Source organism: Hordeum vulgare, chromosome 6H (genome assembly GCF_904849725.1).
Source record: "Hordeum vulgare subsp. vulgare chromosome 6H, MorexV3_pseudomolecules_assembly, whole genome shotgun sequence".
Lineage (NCBI taxonomy): Eukaryota > Viridiplantae > Streptophyta > Magnoliopsida > Poales > Poaceae > Hordeum > Hordeum vulgare.
In genome coordinates, this window is record NC_058523.1 from 26,391,755 (window position 1) to 26,403,093 (window position 11,339).

The 11,339-nt window shown below is 51.2% G+C and overlaps 1 protein-coding gene across 1 annotated transcript; it reads left to right on the plus strand.

The window, feature by feature from the left end:
* The first annotated feature begins 865 nt into the window (after window positions 1–865).
* LOC123404974 lies at window positions 866–2,986 on the plus strand. Its single transcript, XM_045098864.1, has one exon. The coding sequence runs from the start codon at window positions 866–868 to the stop codon at window positions 2,984–2,986; it is 2,121 nt and encodes a 706-aa protein (XP_044954799.1).
* Window positions 2,987–11,339: the final 8,353 nt, after the last annotated feature.

An 11,339-nucleotide genomic window follows, 5' to 3' on the forward strand; every position in this document is an offset into this window, starting at 1 on the left:
GTAATTTTAATAACTCATCATGATAAGTTTAGTTTCTTAATTTCTTTTTCATAACATGTCAAATTTACTATAAACATAGAAGAAAAAGTAGCTGAAATATATCATGACAACTTCGGTGTAACCATGATGACAGTTTATGTGTAATAAACATTTTACAACGGATTTAATGGTAAAAATGTTTTTTCAATCAGATTTTTATTTAAGAGATAAAATATTTTATAAACTGAAAAGATAAAAGATTCCTGCTAACATCATCAGTTTCGTCAATTGTGCATATATGCGGTGGCATGACCCAATCTATAATAGGATGTGTGATCGGGTGTTACTCTCATCACACACATGAGGGTTATCGACATCTTTTTTTTCATTTCACCTCCTTGGTTGAAATTCTTTTGTGTTTTGCCTTTCGGCGCTGGAGTTAAGAACATCCATCCAAGACTAGTGGCATCCGTAAGAAATCTGTGCCAAAACTTATTTTATTTTAGGGTCAATGCTGAATTCAGTCTTTTTTCAAAAACAAATTTGCTGCTATGCATAGACCCTTAATTAGGTTTGTAAAACAGCTTGAAAATAGGTTAAGAAAACAACCTTAATTTCTCTCTGTAATTAAACTGCAATTAACCAAACGTAACAACCACGCCTAATGACACGGGTACAGTATGTCGGTTTGCAGCACGAGGGCCCAAGCGAACGCGACGAAACGGAACCAATCTGCGCCCTCCACCTGCCATGTCGGTTCCAGCGACGGCCCGGATTCACCCTCGTCCCATATAACAAACGGACCCAGCCGCCCGCCTCTTGCCTCCCGTCAGATATTCTCACCCCAGCCCGACTGCGCCCCCGAAACCCTAGCGCAGCAGCAGCCATGGCGAGGGAGACCGAAACCCCCGCCGCGGCGCCGTGCCTCCTCCTCGGCCCTCCCCTCATCCGCGCCGCGCGCCCGTCCCCCGCGGCGGCCGCTGCCGGTGACGACACCGACGCGTCGCACCCGTTCCTCGACCTCCTCGACGCGGCCTTCAACGCGCCGTCGGCCGCGGAGATGAAGGCGGCGCTCACGCCGCGGAGGGCGCTCACGGGGAACTGCTCCGCCACGTACGCCAACTCGGGCAACCCCTGCCTCGACTTCTTCTTCCAGGTGGTGCCCGACACGCCGGCCGAGCGCGTGCGCTCCCTGCTCGCCGCCGCCTGGACCCACGACCCGCTCACGGCGCTCAAGCTCGCCTGCAACCTCCGCGGCGTGCGCGGCACCGGAAAGTCGGACAAGGAGGGCTTCTACGCCGCCGCGCTCTGGATGCACGACAACCACCCCAAGACGCTCGCCTGCAACGTCGCCGCGCTCGCCGAGTTCGGCTACCTCAAGGACTTCCCCGAGCTTCTGTTTCGGCTCATCCACGGCGCCGACGTGCGCAAGGTCGCCAAGGCCGGTGCGGAGGCCGACAAGGTGCGCCGGAAGGCCAAGGACCTGGCCAAGCAGCGGGAGAGCCTCCGTGACAGGCTCGCCGGCAGGAAGCGCGCACGCGAGCTGGCGTCCGTGCCGGCCAAGGCCACCTTCGGCGACTTCCTCTCGGCCGCCCTCTCCAAGTCCGGCAAGGGCAAGCCCATGGAGGCGGAGACCGCCCCTGTAGCTGTCCAGGAGCCGAAGACGGAGGCAATGGAGGTTGATGCGGAGAAGACGGCGGCGAACAAGCCGCGGCGGATGTCCAAGAAGGTCCGCAAGGTGGCCAAGCTCGCCGTGCAGTCGCTGGAGACGTACTACGGCGACCGCGCCTACCGCTTCCTGTTCGATGCCGTCGCCGAGTTCTTCGCCGCGCTCCTCAAGTCGGACCTCGAGCAGCTGGCCCCGAAAGGCAAGAAGAGGAAGATCGGGCTCGCCGCCAAGTGGTGCCCCACGCCGGGCTCGTCGTTCGACCGCACCACGCTGCTCTGCGAGGCCATCGCCCGCCGCGTCTTCCCCCGCGACTCGGACCCTGAGCTCGCCCAGCTGTCGGACGACCACTACACGTACCAAGTCCTCCGCCGCCTCCGCCGCGAGGTGCTCGTGCCGCTGCGCCAGGTGCTGGAGCTCCCGGAGGTGTACATGAGCGCGCAGCGGTGGTCGGAGCTGCCCTACAACCGCGTGGCCTCGGTGGCCATGCGGCGCTACAAGTTCCTCTTCAAGAAGCACGACGAGGAGCGCTTCGAGCAGTACCTGGAGGACGTGGAGGACGGCAAGGCCAAGATCTCGGCGGGCGCGCTCCTGCCGCACGAGATCGCCGCCTCCGCCTACCGCGGCGAGGACGACAACGTGTCGGAGCTCCAGTGGCGCCGCATGGTGGACGACCTCCGCTCCAAGGGGTCGCTGCGCAACTGCATCTCGGTCTGCGACGTGTCCGGCAGCATGAACGGCACCCCGATGGAGGTGTGCATCGCGCTCGGCGTGCTCACGTCGGAGCTCAGCGAGGAGCCATGGGCGGGCAAGGTGATCACCTTCAGCTCGACCCCGGAGATCCACCTGATCAAGGGCAAGACCCTCCGCAAGAAGATGGACTTCGTTCGGCACATGCAGTGGAACTTGAGCACCAACTTCCAGGCGGTGTTCGACAAGATCCTCCGTACGGCCGTGAACGCCCGGCTGGCGCCGGAGAAGATGATCAGGACCGTGTTCGTGTACAGCGACATGGAGTTCAACGAGGCGTCGGGCCACGGCGGTGGACACTACGGATCGCGGCGAACGTCCGAGTCCTGGGACACTGACTACAACGTGATCTGCAGGAAGTTCAGGGACGCCGGGTACGGCAATGTGGTGCCGCAGATCATCTTCTGGAACCTGCGCGACTCCAAGTCGACGCCGGTGACGTCGACGCAGCCGGGGGTGGCCATGGTGAGCGGCTTCTCCAAGAACTTCCTCAAGATCTTCCTGCAGAACGACGGCGTTGTGAACCCCGAGGCCATCATGATGCAGGCCATCGCCGGCGACGAGTACCAGAAGCTGGCCGTGTACGACTAGATCGATCGGTTGCCGGTTGTCATCAGCTTAATTAGTTAAGCCTTGCTTGGATTGCCGTTTTCAAATACAGACGTATTTATATTACACCTGTATTTTACTGGTCACTAGTATATTTCTAGCTGAAAACAAAACGGTGGGCAAAGATCTGTATTTTTTTACAGGGTATTTGAGACGAAAACGACGATCCAAACAAGGCTTTAGAATGTTCGTCGTGTTCGATTAGCTTCTTCTTCAGAATTCGTGGTGTTGGATTAGTTTCTTCTTTAAAATTGCGAACAGCTAGCTTTGCTTGATGATTAGTTCTTGCCATTTTTATGTTGGGAATCATATGCTTGAGTTGATAATCATGCTTTTGGGTAGGATGATTGGAATGTTTTAGCTTCACCATGCTGGCATGAATTGGGTGAGCTGTTTCACAGGGGCCAATTTGTAATGTTTGTGCATGCCAGAACGTAGAAACTTAAGAGTATCTCCAATGCACACAACTAATTTTAGCGGCGGCGAAGCTCAAGGGAAAAAAGGAAAATTTATTTTTTATCACAGAATATTTTAAACAATACATAGCGATACATAGCATAGTTGCATAGATAGCTAGATAGATAGAAAACGATACATAGCATAGCACAGATAGATTAGATAGATATAGAAGACTACTCCCCATCGTCGTCATCGGACTTCGACACGCCGGTGTCTGATTCCTCGGTCGTGATGAAGGCGTCGGCCCAGCGTTCATCGTCGGAGGATCAAGTCGACGATTCCTTCAGCTCCATCTGGAAGAGTGCGATTTGCTTCCGCGTACGCCTATCTTCACGATAGGTGGCTTGCTCCGACCTCCTCTCCGCCTATCTTCACGATAGGCGGCTTGCTCCGACCTCCTCTCCGCCTTCCTTTGCGTGAAAATTTACGCTCGTCGAGGACGTCCTGTGGGAACTGTGAGCGCCACTCCGCCATGGCATGCTCGTCCATCTCAGCAATGCTGAGGCGACGCTCCCGCCTCCAGTTCCGGCGACGGTCCTCTTCGGTGACAACCCGTGGACGAGGCATGAGGTCCTGCGCCCACTCCAGCGTCATCATATCGGGGGAATTCATCTCCCTACGGGGCCTGTTGAGGCGCCATGCTGCCGCGCCATGGGCGCGGGCGGCCTCGTGGGCGGTCTCGAACGTGCCGAGGCCGAGGCGCATGTCGCCGGATCGTATATCGGTGTAGAAGGTGTCGGAGGGGCGCGCGCAAACGCAGCGGTAGGTCGAAGTTCCCCGACGGCGCGGTGGCATGGTGGCGCAGCGGCGGCGAGGCGAGAAAAGAGGCAGAGGGGCGCGTCGGGAGGCGAGGGGGCGACCATTTCGGTGGAAGGGCACGTGGCGGCTTCTGCATTTTATAGGCGCGTTGGACGTCGCGCCCCAAATCTAGCGTGGCGAGGCGAGGGGGCGACGGTTTCGACGAAAGGACTACTTGGATGCACGCACGCGCCACGATGACGAGGACCAGCGGCGTCCGCTCCTGTGGTAGATTGTGTGGGCTAGGAATGGACCGGGCATGTGCGAAAGCCGTGCTCCCAGCGCGGCCAATACAACGATGAGGAATGAAAAAACGCTATTTAGCGTCACAGGCGCCGATTAAAAGCCAATTTTGCTAATTTGTGCCTGCTGCGCTCCATCATGGACCGGCCAATTTAGAGATCCGATCTGTGTTTTAGCCCGTGAACTTTTTTCCAAGTCGATAAACTTTTTTAAAAAGTGATGAACTGCATTGAAAATCGATGAACTTTGTTTTGAAATTGATGAACTTTTTGTAAAATTGTGAACATAATTCAAATTTCGTGAACTTTTTTAAAAATCATTGAACTATTTTTAAAAGTTTATGAATTTTTTTTAAATCGATGAACTTTTCTTGAAAATCAATGTTTTTTCGAATTCTGTGAACTTTTGAAAAATACATAAACATATTACAAAAATCAGTGATATTTTTTTATAATCATTGAGCATTTTTCGCAAATCTGATTTTGTTTTTACATTCTATGAACTTTTTTGGATTTTTAAGGAGCAACATATTCTACATGGGTCAGCCCACGAGAAGGAACGCTAAAGATGCCGGTTTGTCTAACTGGCGCTCAACGCCCCGTATATGACCTCCTGAGGAATGGCTGGGCGAGACTCAGAGCAAGTGCTTAGTGTGGTGATGTTTTTCGTCTTGCCTCGTGGCCACGTTAGCGAAACCGCCATCAAAACCATTTAGGAGTGTATCGGGGATGTTCTGTTTGGTATTTCAAAGTTCAGGGGACTGAATAACTGGTTTTTGAGTTGAGGGGGTAATGTAGCCTAAACCTGAAAGTTTATCGAGGTATATACATTTAACTCGTTCATCGCATTCTTTCGTCATCGGTGTGGCGGTGCCTCCCCTCTTCACACCCCACCGTGTACGACACAACTCGTATAGTACGATCTCTCACTCCATGTTCCGATCCCGAGGCATGTATCGCCGGAGCGGATCTCCGCGTAATACACCAAGAGGGGCGGGGTGAACACCGCGGTAGCCCGAGCTGCTCCGGGGGCATGGCGGCATGACAGGACGCGACGACGCCGTGGGGCTGTGCTTGAACCGACGGGGGAAGAAGGCACGACAACGTCGGGGCGCTGTAAGAGAGGGAGAGGGGGGAAGGCGCGGAAGAAGGGAAGTTCTGGAGGTTGGCGAGCGAGGCGGACGGCTTTTTAACGCACACTAGCGTCATACGGCAAATCTCCCACGTGTGCTGCCGCTTTTCCGAGCGCGTGGAACAAGTTATTTCGCGCGCCTGCTAAAACGCGTTGCGTGACCTCTGGTGTGCTAAACTGCCAGCCGCTAATTTCGCGCGCTTGTTGAAGATGCTCTCAACGCGAGAGAAGGAAGGGAGGAGCGTGTGCGGTCTTTCTTGCGAAAAAAATTCTTTATTTTAGTTTTCTCATAAAAAAGCCCATGCGTACGCGTAAGAAGACATTTTATCTTTTCGCTTCTATGACACATGTGTCCCAGTTACCAGTACTGAAAAATTAAACGGGAAAAAGATGGACACAACGAGTAGAACTCGTGACGGACTGCAAGAATGCTAGCCGATTTAACAGCCCCATCAGTCGGACTGCACAATCTTCCCTAATTAATAATAAACCACGGGTCGCTTCTGCCGTACGTCACTGGCGGTTTTGCAAAAAAGTCTTTATGTTTTCGGCTATTCAACCCGCGGTCCTTACGTGAGTTAAAAAACGTTTCGTTTTACGTAAACCCCCTCGTCCGTCCGTAGCTACGGGCCTCCCCACCACCAGCACCGGGCTCTCCGCCACCGCCCGCCTCACCGCCTCCCCGCCGTCGCCCCTAGCTGGCGCGTCCTCCTGGCCGCCCGCGCCGGGCCAGCCCCTGGCCTATAGCCTCCCCTCGGGAGGCACCGACACCCCCACTCCCACACGATCCTCCCCCACTTCTCTCCCCTCCCCTGATCGGGATCGGGGCTAGACCGCCCCCGTCGCCACCCCATGAGGTTCTGTTGACGCTCGCCGTCATCGGCGCCCTCCCACACCAGCCCCGCCTTGCAGCACCCCTTCATAGCCTCCAACCCGACCCCGTCGTCCTCACCGGTGACTCCCCGCCTCGCCCCGAGCCCATTGCCCCCAACACGTCGCCGGTGAGGCCATGGCCTACATCCTCCGTCCTCTCCCTCTCCCCTCGCCTCGCGCTCGCACCGTCACATCAGTACGTCCCTGGATCTGCTCGTCGTTCTCGCTCGCCATGCCCGCAAGCCTCTGGCCACGAACGGTTGCACCCGGCTTTGCCACGCGCGCGCCTGTTGTGGGAGCCCACGTCCGCCATCTTCCCCGCATCCCGTAGTGCCGCTGCTCGCCTGCACCCGAGCGCCATGCCGCTGGTCATGATCATTCCCGACGAACCCAACTGCCCCGCCTCGCACCCGTGCTATAGTTGGACTCAATGCGGCATGGGTGTTCTGTAGGGCCTTGCACCGCCCATTTTGGTCACCACAGGCGGCCGCGCGAGCACGTCCCCCATGTCGGGCTTGACGCCGACGTGCTCCCATCGCGCGCGGGCGGCTTAAACCGCCGGTGACCACTAACATGTGGGGCTGTCCTAATTAATCCCTAATTAGGCACTAATTAAACTACTAGAATATAATGACATCGGGTCCCACCCATAAACTAAACTTGTTAATTAAATTAATCTGCTAACATACAGTGACATGTGAGGTACACCCCCGTCTCCCCTAATAATAATAAACCACGGATCGCTTCTGTCGTTCATCGCTGACGGTTTTGCAAAAAATTCCTTATGTTTTCGGCTATTCAATCCGCGGTCCTTACGTGAGTTAAAAAACGTTTCGTTTTTACGTAAACCCCCTCGTCCGTCCGTAGCTACGGGCCTCCCCACCACCAGCACCGGGCTCTCCGCCACCGCCCGCCTCACCGCCTCCCCGCCGTCGCCCCTCGCCGGCGCGCCCTCCTGGCCGCCCGCGCCCTCGGCCTCGGCCTTCTCGGACCGCGAGCTCCCACCCCACCATGGACCCCGTCTCCGCCGCGTCCCACCTTGAGGAGAAGAACCCCTACTGGGACCCGAGCAGCCCTGCCGCGAACAGCACGGCCGACCCCACCTTGCCGGCCCACGCGGGCGCGTCGACGCCGCTGTCGAGCACCCACAGGAGCGCGGCCTCCGCTGCCATGGCTGCCGCGGGGAAGGCCAGCATCCGCCACATCATCCCGCGCCTCATCTCCTCGGACAGGTCCAGGCCAAGCCCGAACGGCGTCTGGCCCTGGCGGCCGCCTGCGCCCCATTCTTGTCCGGTCTTCGCTACTGACGTCGTCGCCGTGGCATCGGTGGTGGCCTCGACGTTGCCGGGGCTGGCCGCCGGCCGGAAGGTGGCCGCCGCGCATGCATGGTGAACGTTGCTCGCTTGTGTTTTTGTACTTACAGTACGGTTCGGGTCGTGTCCATTGCTGCTGCGGCCAACGTCGGTCCGTTGGCCATGCCATGCATGCAGCTCAACCTGGTGACGTGACGGTCAGATAGAGGTTGAGATAGATAGATGCTGCCGACCAACGCCTGCATAGATAGATACTACCAGTACCACTGCCACATAGGCCAATCATGCTTTCACTTTCTCTGTGTTCGCCCGCTCTGCTGAGTTGGTCGAAAGGGAGGGAGACGTAGGTAGGTAGGGAGGGAGGGATAAAGAGAGAGAGGGGGAGGGAGAGGGAGGGGGAGGGAGAAGAGAGGGAGGAAGAGAGAGAGAGACAGAGAGAGAGGAGGGAGGGAGGGAAGGAGGGAGAGGGAGAGAGGGAGAGAGAGATAGGAAGATAGATAGATAGATAGAGAGAGATGGAGGGAGGGAAGGAGAGAGGGAGAGGGAGAGAGAGAGCATCATGAAAAAAAATTCCCAAGTCCATCAAGCAGCCCGCGTCCTTCGTCGCATCCGGGCGCTCTTCACTGCGTAGGAAAACAATCACCTAGATTGACGGGCCTGCCTTGTTTTCGTTTCGATCACTAGGATTTTCTTCAACAACAAGATCTCTCCAATCATTTTTTCCCTAACAACATTGTTATTATCCTAAAAAAAGATCGCTACTTATTCCTAATTCCACAAGACTCAGCGAACGATCGTGAATGCCCATGCACGGACGCCGACGAACTCCTCTCGCAGATTCCAGTCTTCATGCGCGCCGTGGACGCACACAGGCATGCACGGCCAGACCGCATGGCCTCCCGCCGGATGCCGGTTCACTCCACATCGCGTCATGGGCTCATGGTTAAGCACCAGAATACAACCGATGTAAATCCAAGATGTATCCTTTTACGGTTCTGAAGTTCAGCCATTTGTGAGGTATACATGTTCGTAATTATACATACAAAGTACATCACTTTTGTTAAACTAATTAATTGGACCAATTGTAAACCTACTTTTACTTTTTGTAAATTGTAGAACTTTAGTGCTAAAAGTTTCTCAGATTGGAATGAGATACGTTCATAGGATTTTTTATGGTATTTTTGCTACACATTTATTTCCTATAGATTTGAGTTTAGAGCTCTTACAAATGATTTTATGTGATTGCACGTATATCCACTCACATCATTGCAAATTCAAGAGCTTTAAACTCATGTGCAATTAAAAGAAAGATAGTATCTATATTATGTACTTCCTATTTTCGTCTTGCTGCATTTTAGGATCCATAGTTTCAAAACATTATCTTAGAGATTTACTCATGAATTTTGTGCCAGGACATGATTGTATAGTCATGTGAAATCCACATATCATTATTAGTATTAATAGGTCCAAGGTTTTAGTTTCGCCCCGGGCCCCCAAAATATCAGGACCGGCCCTGTGTGGGAGTGTGGGTTGTGACCGTTCGTCCGTGTGTGGGGACTGGGAAGACGAGAAAAGAATGAAGGCCGCGCATGTGTTATCCTCGTCCGTGTATGGGAACTGGGATATTTTCACTTTCTTAAAGAGGAGTAACAAACTATCAGAAATTGGAGGATTTCAACCCATGTTGAAGATTTGTACAAATGCCATTTCAAATTTCGTTGTAGGGGTGCTTCCAATAAAGGAATTATGTGGGTAGTGGGAATTTCTAAGCATTTCATGGCCTCATACTACAATTTTCTTTGTGATCTCCTGTAATTTTTAGTGGAGTATATCTACAATCGTTATTTTATTCCAGTCTAGCTTTTATCGTTGAAATGTACTATAACACTAATCTTTCTAGGATTGAAGAACCCACATTCAATTGAGATTTTCAATTGACATTATGACATTGAATTCATCAGTTGTATCAGGAATAATACAATTTGGAAGATTTTGTAATAAAAAATCCTTTTGTAATAATTCAAATAGGTTTTACATTTTTTTTCTAGCCCGGTGCAACGCACGGGCATTTGTACTAGTAACAATAAAAGGGATTCATATAGTGATGCTTAAATGGGTTGCAAATAGTGCAGCCCATTTTGCACGCACTAGTTTTTTTAAGATATTTGTAAAACATGTGTAATATAAATAATATTCAAATTTTCATGTGTTTTAAATATACAATATTTTATGGTAATAAATAATATACATAAAGACGATGATTAGTAAATAAAAACATTTAAATGTATACCTATGTATTATATAAAAAATGTAAAATAAAGCAAGGCACGTAAAATATTTGTTATTTTTCTTAAAATATTTAAATACAATAAAACTATACAATTTTAGCATATATTAAAATCATACACAATGATGAATACAAATATTTACTAAATATTCACTTGTGTATAATTTTAACTTGTGATGTATATTCAAAAATGCTATATAATTTATATGTTATCCATGACTGTATATTCATATAGAAATTTTAAAATTTAAATTACAAATATTCTCTATTATACAAATATTGAATTATACTGTGCGTATAATTATTGAAATATTTGGAACTATAGAAATATTTTTTTATGTATATAATTGTATTATACAAACATTTGTATTTTAAATTTTCAATTATGAATATTCATATTTTACTTTGTTTTAATTACAGAAATTATAGTTTACAAATAATATTTCATATATATGAATATTTTCTAAAATAATACGGGATTTTTCTAAATTAATTTATTTGTTTTTATGTATATAATATTTATAGGTCACAAGCTTTGAACATTATTTTATTACTGAGATTAAATGTTACGTACCTAGTAGAAATTTCTAAAAGATCCGAGCAAGTGCAAATGGGCCGAACTGACTGCAGGCCATTTCAGCTCCAAGAAGGCCTTGGTTATTTACTAAAAATAAAAAGAGAGCACTTTCGTTCAACTACATTAGGACCAGTTATCTCTACTATTAAAGGGGATCTGCCGTCGTGATGGTTCGACCTCCAACGATCCCCCCTCCTACCGCTAGCCTTTCCACCGTTCCATCGATTTTTTTTAATCCCTCCATAAACCAGGTGCCGATTATCTCTACTATTAAAGGGGATCTGCCGTCGTGATGGTTCGACCTCCAATGATCCCCCTACTACCGCTAGCCTTTCCACCGTTCCACCGATTTTTTTAATCCCTCCATAAACCAGGCGATAAACCAGCCGATTAGTTCAATAAAAAACCCTTAGAAAAAAAGTAATCAGCACGATCAACCCGGCCCACCGCCCCACGACTCACACCCACATCCCGCCGCACAACTCCCACCTGCATCTGCCCGACCCCCCTCGCATCGGCGCTGCCCCCAATCCCCTCGCCTCATGCTGCACTCTCTCTCTCTCTCTCCTTCAGATCTGGCTGAGTCCGCCGCAGCCGCTATGTGCACGATGGGCCGCGCCCGCCGCCATCTTTGCTGTGGCTCCGCCTCGCGCC